Source organism: Mya arenaria, chromosome 8, assembly GCF_026914265.1.
Source record: "Mya arenaria isolate MELC-2E11 chromosome 8, ASM2691426v1".
NCBI lineage: Eukaryota > Metazoa > Mollusca > Bivalvia > Myida > Myidae > Mya > Mya arenaria.
Genome location: NC_069129.1, coordinates 13,094,148 through 13,116,527, shown reverse-complemented (window position 1 = coordinate 13,116,527; position 22,380 = coordinate 13,094,148). Strand labels below are relative to the sequence as shown.

The window sequence follows — 22,380 nt, the reverse complement described above, 5'->3', positions numbered from 1 at the left end:
GGCATTTGATTTTGTAAATACAGTACAAAGTTTGATATTTATAATTCGTCTTTGCGAAATTTTTGACGTCAACTTTCATGCAGAGCTAACAAATTCCATAGTCTGCTAAGTTTTGGAATTGCATTTCACTCTATTTCAGGTGCTTTTCTTCGACTTTATTAATCGCTAGTGTAACAAGGTTCCGTCTTATATTAGTTTTATAGTATATCTATCATATTTGACCTGCCTGGTTCTCATGCATGGTTGTTTGAAGCCTCAATCTAAAAAATATATTGAAAATGTGTTGTTTTTTTCTTAATCAGGTTCATGTTCTTGAACGTCAAGGCTTTAAACCATATGTCCTGTCTGCGAAATTCGAATACAAACCGGACTATGTAGAATTTCCCTGCCTGAAACAAAATGAAGCTTTCCGAAAAAGTTTCTGCACTTGATAATCTGTGAACAATTGCAGCCTCCCACTACCGAAGTAGATGCTTTATCATTCTTGACTTAATGCTGCTGAGTGAATGGCAATTTAAGAATCTGACACGTCATACCAAACTAGATATAAATTGGTACCATTGGTTCCCTTGCAATGTGCTTGGCTTTATAGGGTAGTCAAGTATCTAGTACTAAGACAGTACTGGTTAAGTTCTTATTTTCGGACAAAGTGTTAATAATTGGACAAATAGAAAAGGTCATTTTTGAGGAACTGATGTTCAACTGGTAAAATCAAATCACTACAGAAGCATTTTTTTTACCTCTATTGACAAAATTTTATCAAGATTTATTATCTTTTGAAAAAAACAACAACTTAAAACATTAAAATATGGGAAGTATGCCTTTATTAGCATGGCAGATTTTTGGGATATATAAGTCACTTATTGGGTTGGATTATCTTTAAAGTTGCTATGAACCCATAGTTTTCAATGATCTGGGATTTATAGAAAAAGCATTCCTAATGTGATGTAAGTCGGTGAAAATTAAGGGTTGCTGGAATCTATAAAAATCTATATAAAATAAAAAGGTACAAACATTATAAATAATGTTAAGCGCTATGTACTACATTCATCATAAGTGACTTCTAGGCCATTTTTTTCATTTTCAACATCATGTGATTTGTGTATGAAATAAAGGTGTTATTAAGTTTGTCTGAACAGTTAACATATACAAATTTAGGATGTTTCGATAGTGATTTGATATGTTTTGTATATTTATCATTTTATTGAAGAAAATCAATGGCATGTTTTGCATTCATATTCGTAGGAGGAACCATATATATGGTTTGCAAATTTATTGCAATCCTTTAGGAGTTAAAAAAACATACGATGACAATCTTCAAAAAGTGGCTGTATTTCCAAACATAACGACAATCTTCAAAAAGTGGCTGTATTTCCAAACATAACCAGTTAAACCAAAGAAAATTGTCTTAAATCCTTCTTGTACTGTTGCTATTCTAAGACATCATAAATGGAATTATGTTTACACTGTAGTGTAGACTTTTTTTTGCTTTGCTCTGTTTTCAGAAGCAACAAATTAGCCCATTTGGAAAATGTTTTAAGTGTACATGTATCATGGTGTACATTCATGGGTATTATCCTTGATAGCAAGATCTGAACAACATTCATACATCATTATCTTATTAGAAACTCCTAATTATAAAGTTCATATTGGATACCTTATTTCAGTGTATAGAGTGATGTAGCAATGGCGGAATATGTTGCTAAACTTGGCAGTAACATTTCCTCGGAAGAAGAAGTATTGACTCTACAGCAGCTTCACTCTGCCCTGTCTGCAATCAACCACAACTCCGGATCTGACCATAATCTCACAGGCGTAGCTGAACATAACATTGAATTGTTTGGTATGTCTTGTTTTGCAATAGTCCTGTTCATAAAAAGTGCTTTTTCATGGCACAAAAGTGCTAAAAAGATTTTTATATTGTATGTATTCTAATGATCATTTTATACATGTGACAAACATTGATTTCAAGGACCATCACGTTGATAGTGCACAGTAACAGCACTGAATAAGAACTGTAGATGAATAGAAGCTGATGGATACATGTTGCCAGAAAGATACTCTTACTTCAGAATTTGCAAGACTTTGTTGAAACATTTGTCAAATGAACAATAGAAAAAAATGAAAGTTATGGAAAATAAGTGTTGGGTCTGGTAAAAGCTGAAAGTCTTTCCCGATATCTGTTTATGTCCATGAATATTTTGATTTGAGTTGTGTTTTCCGTTAAAGTTAATTTAAAATTGTAAGAAAAATGCTTTCCATTACCTATATTTTCAGGAGAGGGCAATCCGTACCACACAGCCTCAGTCAATGATCTCTGTCCAAGTCAGGCCATTCTTGACAGGTTCACATGCTATGTGTTTGAGCGGCGGTTTGGTTGGTCAGAAACAGACACAGAGGATGGTAGGAGGGTACGACACATGTCATGCTCTGGCGCCACCATGTCGGCAGGGAGCAGTAAACAGAAATCTGCTCTCAATACTATGCTGGACTGTCTTCTGAAATGGTTTCTTCATCAAGAAATGGATTTGAGACTTTTGCAGGCTTTGAAATATACAATAGCACAAAGTATGTAATCAAATACATAGATATTTTTTTTAGATTGACAATGTCTTTCTGTACAAGTTTTTAGTTATGTTGCAAAATTGGATCCCAAAATGCTATCTATATAATAATTGAATGAATTTGGAGGGAGTTTGCTGATTTACTTAAAAATCAAAACAATGTGATTTTCCTTCATATATGCATGTATTTTAATAACGTGCATTTTCTTAAAAATTAAACATGAGATTTTATGACCAGTAATAATAGCTACACAAGTTAACATAGAGACCATGCCATTTTGTATTATGTTAAGCACACATGTGTGCCTAGGTTTTGAGCTAAGTGAGCAAAAAAACATGTTTGGCAAGCTTTAATAAACTGAATTATCATCAATTTCTGATGTTTCTTGGAAGAAGACAACAGCCCATTTTTGATCTGACAACAATAGGATCACTCGCTTATATGATATCAATTCCACTGTCAAACAAACGCTTGATACCATTGAGATGAATAAAAATAGCATAAAATGACCCTGAACAATCATTTTACCATTCCAAAGGTTACCGTAATATTTTTTCTGCTGTTGTGGTAATCTTTAAGACTGTTGATCTCTTTATAATTACTGCACTTAATTTTGTACCAATGCTGCTACTCGAGGAAGACTTTTTGGAAGGAAATATTTGGCGCAAGTAATTTGCAAGACCAACTTGCAAGCTGTGAATATGCCCGTGTATATGTTGTTGTTTTGAAATTAATCAAAATGACAATACAGTATCAGTACTTGTCATAAAGTGTCAGTAATGAGTATTCGGTTCTATTTGATTATCATTAAATCACTAGTTTATAGATATGCCATCCAAAGAGAAAAGAAAACAAGAAAATGGATGAACATGAATTTATTTTATTTGACCAAGTGCCTTGATAATGAAATTAATTATTTGTTGTTACTAGTGCTTGCCAGTTCTGAATCTAATAAGCTAAGATTTGATCTTTGTTTTGTAGCCTCAAACCTGCCAGTGGTAAGAAACCGAGCTGTGATTCACTCCCTGGATTGGTTTAAACTAAACCATGAATCTCTCTGTGATGACACTGTCTTTAAGCAAATACATGTGAGTAACAAATAGAACAAGCATTCTCATTCCATGTGATAGTCTTTCTTATAAATAACTACAGAGGCACTTCTTCAAATTGATAACAGATTAAATAGAATATTTCGATATCAAAACGAATATTGTGAATGAAATTGCTTGACTTTCGTCTCTTTGTTTTCCATGTTTTTGGTGCTGGAAATGGTATAATCTCGTAGGTTTTTAAATTAAGGATTTTAAGAAGTGACATACATACTGATACATATCAGTGTACAGTTAAACACTGTTGAGGTTTTTCGGTTTATATGTTTGTTATACAATATGCTGTTCATTGATTTCAAATGAATAATTCAGTTATAAAATCATGATCATTTGCATCAGAATTGGATTACTCATTTGTTTGTAGGATGTTGTTGTGTTGTCTGTCACGGACGTTTGGTCAGCTATTCGAAATGCAGCAACATCTAGACTATCCCATATCTCCGCAGCCTTCAACATCCACCATGTACAACAGCTGTTTGAATCTCTAGTCAAGGTTGGCAACTCTTTTATGCATGATTTTCCAACATTTTTGATGATTTTAATATTTGTTTTCCCTCTATTTGCATCTTGTAGAAGAAATACAGATCTAGTTGGCCTCAAATCCTAAACACAATGTTTGAATGGCATTTCCAGACCAAGCATTGTAGAATGTTTGTGATGACATTACACCTACCATTAGGTGTAACTCTTTTCACTTTAGTTTATAGATTAACCCTTGATCGACTGACAATAATAACAACAGAGCAAGAGTTTTTTACATGTGGTTTTCTTGTCTTATACATTTCACCTTACTGACTTACAGATCTGTGAGAAGGAGGAAAGTTGGCAGAAAAAGGAAGGAGCAATCATGGGTAAGTAAGTTTTGCATGATTTAAACGTGTAATGACACTATTATATAAGCTTGTCGTTTTTGGTTGGCATTACGATATCCTTGGAATGATTGTAGGTGTCCGGATTATTTTCCAAACTTCAACCTTAACTTTATACTTTTCAAGTTATTCAAATAAAATTTGTAACACATATTGCAAGAGACAATGATCACATGTACAGCAAGGTCCATAAGTCTGACTTAATTTTCTTTTAGTTTTGCATTGGTCTTTGCTTGATTTGTTGTCTAACTGACAAACAATGCCATAAAAGTTCTGGTTTCTTGTTTTTTTACTATTTAGTTCTGGAATACCGTTACATTTCTACTTGTTATCAATGTTGATCAATGTCTAAGAAAAAAATCTAAACAAATTATGGCAATATACGTGTGCATGTAATAGTTTGTAACAAACTGTAATTTCAGGAATCAATGCCATATTACAGAGGTTTTTGAACAGATCAAGCCCCAAGTCACCCATGTCGTCTCCTAGAGTTCTGGATGCAGAAAAGCAGGTAAAAATTCAGTTTTTAGGATTATTTTTTGAATATATATTAGTAGGACAATGCCTTATAAAGAGATTCCAATAGGTTTAACGTATTTTATTTTTGATTGAACATATTGCATGTCATATACAAACTATCAAAATAAAATTTGTGGTGGAAGAAGATCTATGGGATCTTACATGAGTTACTATAATACAGAAAGTTAAGAAACAAGGAAAGGAAAAGTTATGAAGTGAGCCTTTGATGAGCTTTATACATATTCCATTACAAGTTTTATAAAAGATGTAAGATTCTTTTTTATCGCATTACACATTTGTCACCTAAAATACAGATTTTTTTTAAATCAGTTAAAGTTTGGAACCGTAAAATGACGTCAATTTATATTGCAATAGAGTATTATAAGAAAATATGTTATGGTTGTATTACACTCGATACATAAAAATGTCTTGTGATAAAAATAACTTATAAATGCCTTTTCCAACAAGAGTTTCCTATCAATGTGGTGAAACCATAAGAATCAACAATTGAATTACAAATTATAGAAAAAAATCTATAATTCCATTACATACCAGTATGTTAAAAGTAATTTTGGCATTTTGCCATACTGAAAATATGAAATAATGTAAAAATGTTATGGTCTTACTTCTGTTTGTCAGGAGAGGGCAATACCGGAGTTTATAAGTGGGCGTATCCAGTCTGTGGTGTTTGATCTGTTATCCCACTCCCAACTCACAATCAGGGAACATGCCGCCAAGACTCTTGCCACTTACATTACCTGTTCCAGTGTTGACGTAAGTGACTTTCCTTAATGCTTGAGTGGCAGTAACCAAGCCTTCTATTTGGGAGAAAATGCTTGTGAAATTCTGTCAAAGAAATATTCAAGGTTTGAACTTTTGGAAGCTGTCTATGTTCAAAAGTGTTTTTCTTGAAATCATATCATAGGTATCAGTTTCAGCCTTAACTGAAAATGGCAGCCTTTTAGGTTGAGTTAAAGCTGAGTTGCCTTGTTTATTAAAGATAAATTGATGTGTGTATCTTTTATTTTGATAATTTTAAATAGGTTATAAGATTTTTAACTCTGAATAAGCTAAATGTAATTTGCTGTTGAAATCCTAGACAGGCCTTCTACCTTGCAGGATGCGATCAGTACCCTTAACGATGTGGTTCAAATACTCAGAAGCTACTCTAAAAATACTGAGGTGAGAAGACTGGATTTTATCACATGCCACAGCGCATCTTGCACTTCTGATGAATAAACATGAGTGACATATTCTAAACTTTAATAGACATTTTATCTAAAATGTTTTGTAGTTATAACAATACAGTGACTCATGTATAATTTTATGAAATCTTATACTATAATACAGTGCTAATTGCTTTTGATACTTGTAACATACCATGTCAATTTCAATAAACAGCTAAAAAAGAAGCTGTTGAATAACCTTTACCATGCTTGCTGGCTTGCCAATTCGGATCACTATTTTGTTATGCACAGGTGCCCATAGGCCTTGTGATGTTGTTACAGAGCCATTCAGGAAAGTTTGTGGATGACTATGCTGCCGAGGGCTTCCTTGGAGTCTGCATCTTTCTTGTCAAGGTACAAAGTATAGCTAATAGTTACTTGATTTCGATTTATTTTTGAGACAGCTTAAAGGGTCTAGATGATACCATTGCAAGATAAAAAAGAAAATTGTCAAAAACTTAAATAAAATTGATATAATTAAGTACAAGGCATTAGACCTTACTTACCGTATTATATCATGTATAGGACGCTAGCATAGATAGGACGCAGGCAAAAAAATCGTTGAGAAAACGGGTAAAACCCCTTAATATATAAGATAGGACGCAGCGGAAAAATGTCAAAATCGGAGCCGAAAAATTGAGGTTGGTAAAGTATTTATAACATATATTGAAGTAAAAAACACAAAAATTGTTTAAAAGGCATATTTCGATAAGTGTCTTGTGTATTTCGATAATTATCGTCGTATTTCGGTAATTAAACGTACACAACAATGATATATGTCTTGACATTTTGAGAACATTCACGCATAATGTAAGACTTATACAAATGCTGTAATAGACTAGTTCTGACTGAGAGTCAACCGTTGCAACCGTTGCATCTCCCGACATGCCTTCTGAATGACAGTCAACCGTTGCAACCGTTGCAAAACTGTGTATTGTCAAAACTAATGATTGTTTTGATAAGGCTTGTCGCTGCGCGGATTAAAGCATGTCAGCATAATTATTGCGTGTCGGTAATTAGCCTTGCCAGCAGAAGGCACCTCGGGTAAAGTGCGAACAAACAACAATACAGTATTACCATCGCAATAGTTTGTTCTATTGATGACAGGCAGCGGGTGTTTTTCACACCTTCGCACATTTGAAAAGATTTGATAGTGACAATAATGCTACTTTGCGTTATGCACATTCCTTTATTATTTTTTTAAAACAGTAACATACAACAAAATGTTTTGTAAAATATCGAAACATTAAAATCATGAACAACGATTAATTGATAAATACCTCCTTTCCCGATTTTCCGTTGCCGTTATAACTCAATCCAGTTAAAGTGCTGACTCACATCGAGTTTTTGTGAGTAGCGTCCCTTTTGTAAAAAAGTAAACACTCATGTTTGTTTTCAATTTATTTCTCAATTAATCATTTTAAAGTAAACATTCAATATATTTCTGCGTGTGTTAACTTGCATGATTTTACCTATGTCAGTTGTTTACTTCGGTGACGCAGTACAGATACTTACTATTACCGCGTTCTTCCCCGGTCCGATATTTTCGACCTGAAATGGACTTGGAAAAAAACAGATGAAATTCTAATAGCATAGAAAGGACGCAGGCAATTTTTAAGACGATAATTGGGGGTAAAAAAGCGCGTCCTATGCATGATATAATACGGTACTGATGTATCACATTGCTTACTTCACATATACAATGTATCTTGAACAGTTTTTGCATATTTTTCAAATCCTAAGTTTACTGGGGTTGTCTACCATGTAAACACTAGTCAATAGACTTTCACATGCTAAGTATAAACTTGGAAACCATGATGTGCTATTTTTGAATGGGTAAATTAAGCTGAGACAGCGACAAAATATTCTTTTAATCATGTAAAGTGATTTATTATCTGCCTCATACTAGCTCGTATTGACAATTCTGAGCTATCTAGAGGAAATAATATATTTTCTGATTTTGGGACCATCTGTATGTCCCTTTAAACTTGATATCATGCTATAGCAGCCAACCCTTCACCCAGTTAGAGGCTTACATGTAGCATATTTTTTCCTCAAGTCCTCCTATGCAGTCTTATGAAACCGAGACTGCTATCTTCATACAGCTTGTCTGTTGTATTTTTAAGAATAAATTTAAAGTTCTGTGTTAACCTTTGTGTCAGCAGCATTGTTCTGCAAAACCTTTAGGCGTGGCCATATCTCAAACATGGTTCAAGACACATGATACTTAGGACCCATGTTGCCAGAAACAATATGCACATGTTAAGCAAAGTCCATAATTCATTTATAGTGTTGAGTGAAGCATCTTATTTTTCTAGAAACAACAGGAGTATAGATGTTTGTTCTAAGTAGCTGTTACTACATGCTGTTCATTGTTTCAATCCTAAATTTTCTACAGGTGATTCCTCTGAGTTGCTTGTTGCCATCCTGGCCTGAATACATCTCCACATTCCTGCTGTATCTCTCTCACCCAGCGTCTACTGTGCGACAGGCAGCTTCTTCTGTCTTTAAATACCTTGGTGAGTATAAAGAATGTCTAGTTTTTAGCTTTACTAGCCAAAGGCCAGAGGAGCTTATGTGTATGTGTGGTGTCAGTTATCCTTGCATGCTCGGTCCATCTGTTGTTGTTTTTCTTTTTTGTTTTCTCTTCCTTGCCTTTTTTAAAGATACAGAAATGTTAGGCTCTCAAAATTGCAGTCTACGCATAACACATTTTCGCATATACTTAAATTGTAAATTAAAAGGAAAATCTTAGACTGAAATGTGTTTTTCTTGTGCTATCATAGTAGTGTTGTTATGATATCAGTGGTAAAGAGCAGCCACAGCGTGGTGATACTCAAGCTGTTGCTACAAGCTCTAGCCATGGGTTGGAGCCCGGACACTGACGCTATGACCCAGGAATGTGAGCCACAGTCTACCTCCGTGGGGAAACCCTCTCCTTCAGTCTGCCAGTACACAGGTATGGTGGTGGGGTCAGAATTATGTGTATGATGCTTGAGAGGTATAAGAGTGTTACGAAAAGCCCTAGCCATGGGTTGGAGCTCGGTGTACCAGTACACAGGCATGGGAAGAAGTGTGTACATAAGGGTGTTGTTTTTAGACCAAGTCATGAGGTGGAGGTTGGACATTTACTCTGTGATGTTATTGTTATGCTGAAAATATTTTATGTTTCATAAAAATAACAAGTTTTGTTTATGGGGTGTTAATTAAACCTGTACTTTTGCCAATTTAACAATTTACAATTATGTCCTTATGTTGTGTCCTGTTAATATTCTGTATGCATGTTCATAATCCTGTCTCAATAAAATCAAGCACAAAGTTAATTATCAATTTTGTTAAAATGTTTTTTATGCTGTTTATTTTATCCCAGGTTCGAACCTGAGTGACTCATGGGAGGGCCGCGAGGGACGAATGTTTGCCTATGAGCTGATATTCCGATACCTCATCAAGAACCATTGGCTGTACACTTTTGGGCCTGCTGGGGCGGGCCTCCATTCTGACCCTGCTGTTAGGTATGCCAGATAATGATACTTCGCTTTCACAAGAAATATTATTAAGCTTTATGATAAGGTACTGAATTTAAAGTGATGTTTATCATTGTGTGATTTCTCCTGATTAAGTAATAGTTCAGGATTTATGATGTAAACCTATAGCCTAACAGTGTTTCAGTTTGTGAGGTACGAATATATGATAACTCTCACTAGTTGATCGTGGTATTTATTGAAAGCTGTGGGGCTGGAGAACAAGGCTTTATTCTTGATATATTACTCTTAACTCTACACTTGTTGTTGTTGTAATGATAAATTAATTCACATTTCAGTAAAGATGGACCTGGTGGTGTGTCAGACCATGCTGATGTAAAAAACAGTACAGAGAATGAACTGGTTAGTTATGTTCCCTGTTATAGTTTATGAATCTTTTCTTAAGAGTTGTGATTGTGAAGACAGCTTTAATCTGATTGCAGACTACGGAAAAGGCCTCATGTGTACCAGCCTTTCCAAAATTTACCAGACTGATTACTTATTCAAGATTTTCTTTGCAATTGGATTCAATCTTGATATATTTCATAGTTTGAAATTGCTGAAGTATTATGTATTTATTGACCATACCATTTGGATTTCACCTTTGGTTGTCTTTGTGGACAGACCCGAAATCATATGCCATATTCAGAAAAGTTCTATTATTAGCTATATCGACTTTTTTAAAAGGGTTTCCAAAGCGTCTCACCTATTCAAAGGTGATTAAAAATAATTTTTTAATGAATTTCTTTATATGTTTTTCAGTTGTCCAGTACTCCTAACCAGTTTGGAATGCATCATGTTGAATCTGAAAAGTCTTTAGCTGTAAGTATTTAGTTATGATTCCGTTATAGAAAACATATAAGTATCATTATCAACATAACTTTATATATTCATTGATCTGATCACACACAATATTATGGTTTTCTGCTGCTACTAGTTCTGTAACCATGAAGTATACCGATAGTTCAACCAGTAGATCAACTTGTACACAAATTATGCCTCAATGCCTGTTTTCCCATTTATATATATTAGGGATGCAAACGAATGGCAAAATAGATATTCGATTATTTGGTAATTCTTTCGAACGAATATTGGAATATCTGATTACCAAAATACATCTTAAAAGTTGTAATAAATTATTACAATATTCGCTAAAGTAATAGCCGGGGCATTTTAGCTCTACTTTGTCATAACCACTACGCGCGATGGAGGGTCTTTCCGTAGGACGAGCAGCCTCGTTCTTGGAATGACCTCTTCTAAAAAAATGGAAAACCAAACCAACTTGAGAACAAGTTTATTTCAGAAATTCTTTTTTGATAGAGGCAATTTACCAAAAATAATTGTGTGTTTTTTGTGTCACTTGTCTTTCAGCCAGTTATTGTAAAATTACAGGGACTTTTTATAGGCCTCGACGATATGTCCCTTAATGACACATGTCATCACATTCACACCTCTGGCATTATGGGCCAATCGTTGTAAAAACAAGACAATCGAATCTTAAACACAACAACAGAGTTGTAAGCAAAATAATTATTATTTCAATTATTCAACAACAAAACATCGAATATTCGAATACCGATTTTGACATTTGAATACCAAACGTTTGATGGAATATTCATTTGCATCCCTTATATATATGTATACAATATATATGATAGAAAGTATTATAGACATGTTGGCTGACAGTTATTCAACTCCATCTATATGTGCATAATACTTTCAATACTGAAAGAGTCTGTGTTTTGAGGAAATACAAAATATAGCAATCATTATTGACAAAATTTCAACATCTAACGTATCTTTAATAAAGATGTATTTGAATAATGTGTTTCAAAATGTTTTAGTTTGAACGTCGTAGAAATTGGCGTCAGGTACAAACATTCAGCTTTCCAACTATACTAGTATAGCATGAATGTGGTATTTTTTCTTTAAATTTTGTGTAAAAAATAGTCTGTTTCAGCTTGCATGCATTCTGGCTGGCATTTATTTGTCAACTTAAGTCACTGATTATTTTATTTTTGTGAATTACATAAAAATTGTCGTTTAAAACACTTTGAGCTTTCACCAGACTGTAAATTCATTTTCCACACTTTTTTCTTTGCCTTTAGTAAGTGTAAAAATATTTTGCCACACCCAATCAAATTTGACCAGATTGGAAGGTTGCTCAGAAGATTTTAGTAAAAATTCATTTTGAAAATATCCTTGCTGCCTTAGTAGGACTCAAATTGATGAACCTTTTGATGAAAGATAGACACCTGTACCACTAAACCATATTACTTTCATAGTCTCTTTGTCAGTTTTAATGCTACTCGTGAAAGGAAAATGAGATTTAATGTTGAAAAAGTGTAATATTCAGTGGTACAAATCACCTGGATTTAGCTTGATTTATGTTTTTGTAAAACCCTGTGACTGTGGTATTTATTTTATGTTTATCATGGAATTATTTGTGATTCCATCATCCATCGCTAAATAACATTATCTGGAAAAAAAACCCATAACATTATCATTGAAGTGATTTATGTATTCATTGCTTTGTAATAACTAAACCATGTGATAGAGGTGAAAACACAAATATGGCAAAAATGGTACTTAAGAAATTTGAAACAATATCCTGTATACTACTGTCCTTCACGTCTGAAGAAAATAATGTATTACCGGTATTTGTGGTTTGTATATCTTTTTATTATGCGGGTATATATATATATATGGTTCACTGTGTTTTTGTTTTCATTTAATTTTACCTCTTTGTTTTGAGAAGGAGAATAAGGTAAATAAAAAAATCTTATAAATTTTTATTGTAGATTTACATTTCGCTTGCTTTTTTAGCTTGTCTGTTTTTTAAAGAAAGAAGTTTGGGCTGGCGGTGTTAATGTTGTAGTGCGAAAACCTTGGCCATAACTCTAAATCATTCTAGAAATTGAAATTAAATTTTCTAATCTTCTGAGGAGAGGATTCATTTCTACTGTTCCAAACCTGGATATTGAATGTGTACCCGTAATCTTATTATTTGCCTTTGTTGGAGATGTGTTTTTTCAAATAGTGAAATATCAATTTGATATTTTCACTGTTTTAATTTTTAAGCCTGCTCTCACTTTCAAATCAACAATTAGTGTGCTCAGGGCTCAAACTTAACCAACGTCATTTCCAAAATGACGTTACCTTTACATACAATTTGGCAAGCTTTTCTTAAAAAACACATAATTATCTCTTCTTTTTTTTTTAAAGCATATTATAAATTAAAGATACAATCTTACTCCCAAATAAGATTTGCCACAATGAATACAATGGTTTTAATATATAAAAAAAAAAGGATAAATACATGTTTAAAACAATGGTTCTAATGAAGGATACCAAATTTAATTTGAAAGAAAGGCGCAGAAAAAGGCAGTATTTCTGCCTTATGAGTTGACAGTAGATCACAGAAAATCTTTTAGCACTCACCAATCATTTATATGTATTGATTTTGAATAAGAGTGTCACTTTAAAAAGAAAAATTGTTTTAGTGTAAGATTGCAAAATATTTTCACCTTATACGTATAGCCAGTTTCTCAACCTTCCTTGACCCAGTTTATTGGATTAACACTTTGAAAGGGATTTTACCCATTGTAATTTTACTATTAGCTATTCCAGTCTAGATTGGATAAGAAACAGCTTAGCAACTGGCTATTAAACAAATAAAGAAAAAAATCCCAAAGAATCAAAAACGTTACATCTTTATACTTACCATTATGCTACTTTAAATGCAAAGATATGTTGGGGGGGGGGATAACTCTTGGCTGCGTTTTACACCCCATGTTTGCTTATGTCAGGTATTTTCTACGTTCTAGGGATTTGATAAACCTCCCTGAAACTGCCCTTCATTTTCAATATAACCTGTATTGTTGTGTATTTTCGTGAGTAATCAGAATAACTGTACTACGGTTTTAACAAGTTTTATTACATCTTATAGAAGTGTGTTTATTGTAGCGTAAAGTCCACAGACAATAGATAACTTATTAGAATATCAGTATGAGTACTAACATGTGTGACATTTGGTGTAACTATGTTGGTGAAAGACTTTTTCAATAACTGTAAATGATTTTCTTAGTGATTGTTAATGATTTTGTAGTGACTGTACATGATTTTTGTAGTGACTGCATGGGATTTTTACAATGACAGGTCAAAAATTATTCTCAAGAATTCCTATATTTTCAGGTAAGATTTCTTACTCAGACAGAGTTAAAAGAAGATACCGGCATTGTAACACACGCTGGAGGAAGGCTTGGAAGGTAGGTGTAAAAACATTCCTTTTTTTAATGTTTAGTCATTCCTTTGATTGGGACAATGTAATGTTGGATTCTCACAGTGTAGATTTTATATTTCTTTATGAACAATCATAAAGATGGGCATCACGTCAGATTGTAGCTCTTGTTCAAACATAATCTTAACTGATGTCACTATAAGAGTCTTACTAACTATTCAGTTCTTGAAAAAGAGCACCTTTATGGGACAAGAAAATGATAATAATGATCTACACAAGATATTATATCATAATATGCCACACACTCTTTCAAAACGCCTTAGCCCACAGCCAGCAAGATCAGCCCCTGTTTTTCAGGTTACAGAGTACTGAAACAGACCAGCTATCCAGAAGTCCTCACATGTCTCACTCCCCGGGGGCGGGGCTTGGGGGAGGGGCCGGTTTACCTGGAGGGATGGGGCTGGCCCAATACGATCTCTCCTGCTCCCTACTCACCCAGGCCCAGCTACTGGAGGGGGCGTGGCAGGGTGCGGAGAGTAACCCTGCACACACAGGGGTCGACCGACAGGAGACACAGCTGAGGAGGCTCTCCCAGCTGCTGGAGAACAACAACAACAGAAACAGGTATGAGTCTGAGGGGGAGGGGGGCTAAGAAAATAAAAGCAAAGTCTTACTTTACTTTATACTAAGCAAAGAAAATGGAGCAGGGGAAGAAATCTGTGGGAATACATGTACTATTTAGCTCACCTGTCACATAGTGACAAGGTGAGCTTTTGTGATCACAATTTGTCCGTCCGTCGTCCGTCTGTCCGTCGTCCGTCTGTCCATAAACTTTTACTTTAAACGACATCTCCTCATAAACTGCTTAGCCAATTTCATCCAAACTTCACAGGAATGTTCCTTGGGTGGTCCCCTTTGAAAATTGTTCAAAGAATTGAATTCCATGCAGAACTCTGCTTGCCATGGCAACGGAAAGGAAAAACTTTAAAAATCTTCTTCTCCCAAACAACAAGGCTTAGGCCGTTGATACATGGTAGGTAGGATCACCAAATGGTCCTCTACCAAGATTGTTCAAATTATGGCCCTTGGGTCAAAATTGGCCCCGCCCCGGGGGGTCATGGGTTTTCTCTATATGTTTATAGTGAAAACTTCAAAAATCTTCTCCTTGGAACTTACTTGGACTAGAGCTTAGATATTTGGCATGATTCATCATCTAGTGGACCTCTACAAAGATTGCTCAAATTATGGCCTTGGGGTCAAAATTGGCCCCGCCCCGGGGGGTCATGGGTATACTTGATATGTTTATAGTTAAAACTTCAAAAATCTTCTCCTCTTATCTTACTTGGACTAGAGCTTAGATATTTGGCATGATTCATCTTCTAGTGGACCTCTACAAAGATTGTTCAAATTATGGCCCTGGGGTCAAAATTGGCCCCGCCCCTGGGTGGTCATGGGTTTTCTCTATATGTTTATAGTAAAAAAAAATCAAAAATCTCCTCTGAACTTACGTTGCTTAGAGCTTAGATATTTGGCATGATTCATCGTCTAGTGGACCTCTACAAAGATTGTTCAAATTATGGCCTTGGGGTCAAAATTGGCCCCGCCCCGGGGGGTTAGGGTATTCTCTATATGTTTATAGTTAAAACTTCAAAAATCTTATCCTCTGAACTTACTTGGACTAGAGCTTAGATATTTGGCATGATTCATTGTCTAGTGGACCTCTACAAAGATTGTTCAAATTATGGCCTTGGGGTCAAAATTGGCCCCGCCCCCTTGGGGGGTCATGGGTTTTCTCTATATGTTTATAGTGAAAACTTAAAAAATCATCTCCTCTGAACTTACGCGGCTTAGAGCTTAGATATTTGGCATGATTCATCGTCTAGTGGACCTCTACAAAGTTTGTTCAAATTATGGCCCTAAGGTCAAAATTGGCCACACCCCGGGGCTGATGGGTTTTCTCTATATGTGTTATAGTGAAAACTTAAAAAATCTTCTCCAAACTCTCAAAGACAAGTAACGTCTTAATTTAAACTGGATAACATATTTAGTACACATACCAATTTTCAATATGGGCCACATACAACAATTAATAACAAATATATATATATATATAGATACACACGTAAAATCAAGTAGTGACAAGAGCTTAGATATTTGGCATGATATATCATCTAGTTGACTTGTACCAATATTGTTCAATCTTTGGCCCTGGGGTCAAAAAATGGCCCCACCCGGGCGGTCATGGGTTTCCTTATTAGCTCACCTGTCACATAGTGACAAGGTGAGCTTTTGTGATCACAATTTGTCCGGCGTCCGTCCGTTGTCCGTCCGTCCGTCCGTAAACTTTTACTTTTAACGACTTCTCCTCATTAACCGCTAAGCCAATTTCATCCAAACTTCACAGGAATGTTCCTTGGGTGGTCCCCTTTGAAAATTGTTCAAAGAATTGAATTCCATGCAGAACTCTGGTTGCCATGGCAACGGAAAGGAAAAACTTTAAAAATCTTCTTCTCCAAAAGCACAAGGCCTAGAGCCTTAATATTTGGTATATAGCATCATCTAGTGGTCCTCTACCAAAATTGTTAAAACTATCCCCCTGGGGTCAAAAATGGCCCCGCCCCGGGGGTCACTTGTTTTACATAGACTTGTATAGGGAAAAATTTAAAAATCTTCTTCTCAAAAACCACAAGGCCTAGAACCTTGAAAATTGGTATGTGTCATCATGTAGTGGTCCTCTACAAAATTTGTTCAAATTATTCTCCTGGGGTCAAAAATGGCCCCGCCCCAGGGATCACTAGTTTTATTACATAGTGTTATATAGTAAATCTTTAAAAATCTTCTTCTCCGAAACTGTAAGGCCCAGGGCTTAGATATTTGGTAAACAGCATCATCTAGTGGACCTCTACCAGATTTGTTCAAATTATTGCCACAGGGTCAAAATTGACCCCGCCTAGGGGGTCCTTGTTTTTACGTAGTGTTATATAGTAAATCTTTAAAAATATTGTTCTCCAGAACTGTAAGGCCAGGAGCTTAGATATTTGGTATACAACATCATCTTGTGGACCTCTATCAAAGTTGTTCAAATTATTGCCACAGGGTCAAAATTGGCCCCGCCCTGAAAGTTATTTGTTTTTATATAGTCTTATATAATAAAACTTTAAAAATCCTCTTCTCCAAAATATAAGTCCTAGAGCTTTCATATTTGGTATATAGTGTTACCTAGTGGACCTACACCAAAGGTATTCAAATTATTGTCCCGGGGTCAAATTGGCCTTGCTCAGGGGTCATTTGTTTTTACATTTGTTTTTACATTGTCTTGTCACTTAAACATCTTTTCCTCTGAAAGTAAAGGTCAGAATGACTCCATACTTGATATGTAGCATCCTTACATGGTCCTCTCTCAACTTTGTTCAAATGGTTTTATTTGGCCCCTTTTAGGGGTCACCAGAGCAAAAAATAGAAAAACCTTTAAACAACTTGATCTTATTAACTGCTTGATGGATCTCAAGTCTGAAGCATCCTAGCATGGGCCTCTGTCAGGTCTTTTCAAATAATTTTGTTTGGCCCCTTTTAAGGGCAACCAGAGCTAAAATTAGTAAAAAAACTTAACATTTTCTTCGCATGAACCCCTTGATAGATCTTCAGCAAATTTGGTTTGAAGTGTCCTTGCATGGACCTCTCTTAAATTTGTTCACATAATTTTGTTTGGCCTGGTTGCCATGGCAACTTAAGGAAAATGACAACAATTGGTTATAATCATCTTTTTCTCCTAAACCGCTTTGACAATTTTGATGAAACTTCATAGGAATGATCCTTGGTTGGTGCTTTTTCAAAATTGTTCAAAGAAATTAATTCCATGTAGAACTCTGGTTGACATGGCAACCTAAAGTGTCAACAATTAGTTACAATCGTCTTCTTCTCCTAAACCCCTTGGACAATTTTGATGAAACTTCATAGGAATGATCCTTGGTTGGTGCTTTTTCAAAATTGTTAAAAAAAAATAATTCCATGCAGAACTCTGGTTGCCATGGCAACCTGAAGGAAAATATAGGCTGTCGTGTCCGCGCTGTGACTTTCTCTTATATTGACAGATTTTAAAATGACTTGCCATATGTTTTCGACATACCAAGACAACGTGTCGTGTGCAAGACCCATGTCCCTACCTCTAAGGTGAAAGATACACTAAGTGTTTAAAGCGACAGTCCGCAAATCGGGCAAATTAGCCATGAAAAAAAAAAAATTTCATCTATGTGTTGATAAGCATTCCTGACTGACGAATCCAAAAAAAATTTGGTTCAAATCGACCTAGAAATGAGTTTTTCGTGTCATTTTCAATATCTCTTCTTAACTATCGGCCCCCGAGAGTTAACGGTTATATAAATAGAAAAAACAGTGGGATTCCAAAGTTCTTGCGCATGCGCAGGGCGATACTATTTCCCGGTCTCTCCTCGTAAAATCCGGTCTCATCCGGTCTCATAATTCCCGGTTCATAACTTATGGCCCCAGGCAACGGATTGTGTTGCTGATGTTTATAACACGATTTTGACAATCTTATTTGTTTTTATATGTAACAAAATGGTATAAAATATATAAACATTATGTCTTAATTTATGCAATTTGTTATAGGTATACACTATTTATGCAATTCGTGTTAAAGGTGTAGAGAAAGATGCGATGCAGTACAAATGCTCATGTTTTTTGCATAAAAGATTGAGGACGGCTAGAGTATGAAGTAACTTAGAATTGCACCTTTTAAATTATGTTATGTTATGTTATTGTTCTTCCTTTTATGTTTACCCCCCCCCCCCCCCCCCCCCCCCCGACATAAATTTTTTTAAGCATAAATGATTACAATTGAAAAATTCCATGTTTGCATATCCGACTCATATCTGATTTACATGTAGTCAAGCATTGTTATTTTTTTGTATTACTATTATCAATAGTATACTTATAACTGAATTTAATATGAAAAAAACACACACTCAATATGTTCGTTATTCATGACATTAATTTCAGTACATGTGCATATTTCATGTTTTTATCTTTGCCTAAATTTATTTTATGTTTTATTGATATAAAATTTGAAATAAATAGTGACATAATTATCATCAAATATCTAATGTTTTAATCAACTGTAATCTTTTGTAATCCTATTACCCCCCGCGGTCATTAACACCTTTTTGATCACGCCCGATAGCTACTATAAAACAGAGACCGGAGGAGACCGGGACCGGATGAGACCGGGACCGGGAAATAGTATCGCCCCCAAGAGTAGTCGGAAAAACCGTAGACCTACTTTCTCTTTTGCCGTCTAAAAATAGCAACTTTCGGCAATTTTCAATTTGTTAAATCTAAGTTATTAAAGCGATTTTTTAAAAAATAATTGCGGTTCAGTCGGTCTGAAACAATGTGGAACTTATTAAAAACTTTTGAAATACGGTTACTTTTGCGGACTGTCGCTTTAATCACAATGGAATGCTGAATATGAGGACATAAAGAGTGTTGGCTGTCATTTAGTATGATTGGTTTTTTTTCTATGCTCAGAGGCAATTTAATATAACATGCAATATGTATTTGACACATAAAGGCAAGATCAACTTTTTATGTACTTGTTCATAGATCAATGTCACATTGGGGGGCATTTGTCACATACTTTGACAGCTCTTGTTCAATATTCTTTGAGAAACAAGCTATGTTAAACTCTTTTACTCAGGTGAGCGATTTAGGGCCATCATGGCCCTCTTGTTTTTATTACAGTCATATAAAGAGATAAAACAAGACCTAGGGCATTCTGTTGTTATACAGTTATATAAAAATAAGAATACCATTAAAAAGAATCTTAGGCAATCCTTAAGTTATACAGAATAACAAAAGTTATAAAGAAAAAAAGTTTCATTGGCAACAAATTTGTAACGCTAGGTTATAAAATTAATAAGGATAATCGAAGTAAACAGTATTTATAAATGACTATACTATACTCCAGTATGTGTCGGTGTGGCTGGATGGAGAAGGAGTACCTGCAGGACATGTCTCGTATACTGAAGGTCATCCTGTACCAGACCGCTGAGTGTCTCGGTCATGCTCAGTGGGAACTCAGGAGGATAGCCAATCAGGTAAGACTATCACCCCTCTCTAGTTGAACATACGTCTCTTATACTGAAGGTAATCCTCTACCATACTTCGGAGAATCTCAGTCATGCTCATTTGGAACAGGTGGTTAGCCAATTGGGTTAATTTACCAAAGCTTGATGTATATGTAATAGAACACTGCTATAATTACCGTAAATGATTGGGTATTAGACGCACTTCTTTCCCTCAGAATTTGATGTAAAAAAATGCCTGCGTATAATACCCAGTAAGAATTTTTTTAACTTTTTTTCTGAGGTTGATTTCAAGCCGAGAGTTTGTTTAGTTTTATGTAGAAAGGGATGTTACTCGTGTCATATTGATCGAGTATATACGGGTTAAAATGGCAGTTGAAGATCGGGATACTGTATATCGTAAGATGTTAATAATTTAAACAAAATTATTTTTCGATTAAAGTTATTCAATATTATTTTGAATAATAAATTATATTGAACAATAATTAAACATGCATATAAAAAGCAAAGTTTCGCACTGTCAAAATATTTTTTGTCAGTTGTATGGTAAGGTGTGAAAAACTCGCATTGCCTTTTGTTCTGTTTAACATACCAATACTACAAATTGATGCGATAATGGTCTTGTTTTTTTTTCACACATTTACGCGAACTTTATTCTTTTTTGTAGGTGTTGACATTTTGAGAACAAACCTGTACAATATAAGGTTTATGCATAACTTAACTTCATTCAAAAAGAAATTTTACATATTTTCATAAAAGGCACCTTTCAGTGCTATCCTGGAACAAATGATCACAATCAGTTCTTTTAAGTGCCTTTCCTTACATAAAACGAATTAAAATGAAACACATTTTGCAAATCATTGAATGGTTTTAAAGATAACCATCGCCATTTTCATGAAAAAAATATTTTTCGTCCCTGTCAACAAACATGGTGGCCGAAATTGACAGACATTTTTGACATATTTTCTATGCATCCTTTAACCCAAAACATAGATTAAACATTTTTTTCTCGGATTTTTCACGGATTTTTTTGTCTGCGTCTAATACCCAATATCGTCTTATACCCAGTCATTTACGGTAATATGGCTATCCACAAGATGGATCACCATATGTCTGTTATTCATCATTTAGCTTCATGCATTATGTGATTTCAGCAGTTACTTTGGGGACCATGTGGAGAGTTCATACTATGTGGATCATGTTGAGAGTCTCTTTTAACAGCTGCCCTATTGTTCCAGGTCCTGCCTTGTCTTGGCGAGGTGATACGCTGGTACGACATTAACCTCCTCGTCTCTGTGTGGAACAGCTACCTTAACGTTGCCATGCCGACATGTCTGATGACCTTCACCTCTGTTCTGCTTCTCAAGGAGTCGGTGATACATGCCGTCAAACTGCTACCACTGTTACACAAACCCCCACACTCATGGCAGGTTAGTGGAGTTTTTTAATGTGTTTAACAAATGTGTTTAATAAGATTCTGTGTGAGGGCTCTCTGTTGGTACTACTTAACACCTACCACCCAGGACTGGCAAAAAGGTCATGTATTCAAGTCTCTCCAGGGGTATGGTCTCTTTGCAAATAAAAAACAACAACATGAGTATTGGTTCCACAGATTCAAGTTTGGTTCATATCTGTTCATTTGTGTCTTTTTATAAAAGCAATAAAACTTCAAATATTGAAACAATAAATGTTTTCACAGTCACATCTTTCTCCTCCTCAGGACCCTGAGAGATGTCGGGAGTGCTTGTCACAGATAACGGGGACAGTTAAGCACCGTGTCTCCGCCTACCTGCCCCACCTACAGTTCCTGGTTTCCCGACTGTCATGTGATCGGCTGTCTGTTCAGGCGGCAGATGTTATTCTCATGGCATATGAGCATCTCAGGATCACCTCAGATAAGGTGATTTTAGCTTATCTGTTTATAAAAGAGAAAGTCGAGGTACTCTGATAGCCTTGATGGCATTGTCCGCATTGTCGTTGGCATACAATTTCTTTAGCCTTGGCAGTGTACATGGAAACTTTTTGGGTATGCTTGCAATTTTTACTGACATATTAGGCTTGAGCAGGTCAATTTTTGACACCAAAAAATTCGCAAATTAGGTCTTATACACGATATTAAATGATAGAAGAGATAGAACATAATAATAATAATAAATTTAACAATAATAATTATAATAGTAATAAAACATACTGTATTACATAAAAATTAAACCCAAATGTTTGTTTGAAG

At 35.1% G+C, this 22,380-nt stretch overlaps 1 protein-coding gene across 2 annotated transcripts in view; it reads left to right on the top strand.

Moving 5' to 3' along the window:
* The first annotated feature begins 72 nt into the window (after positions 1–72).
* LOC128244975 (uncharacterized) overlaps positions 73–22,380 on the top strand; it is a 33,215-nt gene continuing 10,907 nt past the window's right edge. The window contains exons 1-21 of one of the 2 annotated variants that reach the window (XM_052963147.1): positions 73–139; positions 1,668–1,843; positions 2,278–2,568; positions 3,547–3,653; positions 4,039–4,167; positions 4,477–4,525; positions 4,966–5,054; positions 5,702–5,836; positions 6,182–6,244; positions 6,541–6,642; positions 8,687–8,807; positions 9,095–9,247; positions 9,659–9,800; positions 10,109–10,172; positions 10,572–10,631; positions 11,654–11,680; positions 14,004–14,077; positions 14,407–14,673; positions 20,033–20,162; positions 21,389–21,580; positions 21,871–22,050. In XM_052963147.1, the coding sequence (XP_052819107.1) occupies positions 1,687–1,843; positions 2,278–2,568; positions 3,547–3,653; positions 4,039–4,167; positions 4,477–4,525; positions 4,966–5,054; positions 5,702–5,836; positions 6,182–6,244; positions 6,541–6,642; positions 8,687–8,807; positions 9,095–9,247; positions 9,659–9,800; positions 10,109–10,172; positions 10,572–10,631; positions 11,654–11,680; positions 14,004–14,077; positions 14,407–14,673; positions 20,033–20,162; positions 21,389–21,580; positions 21,871–22,050 (2,532 nt within the window). In that variant the 5' untranslated portion in view covers positions 73–139; positions 1,668–1,686. The remainder of the gene's footprint in view (positions 140–1,667; positions 1,844–2,277; positions 2,569–3,546; positions 3,654–4,038; positions 4,168–4,476; positions 4,526–4,965; positions 5,055–5,701; positions 5,837–6,181; positions 6,245–6,540; positions 6,643–8,686; positions 8,808–9,094; positions 9,248–9,658; positions 9,801–10,108; positions 10,173–10,571; positions 10,632–11,653; positions 11,681–14,003; positions 14,078–14,406; positions 14,674–20,032; positions 20,163–21,388; positions 21,581–21,870; positions 22,051–22,380) is intronic. The other variant, XM_052963148.1, reaches the window with a different exon arrangement.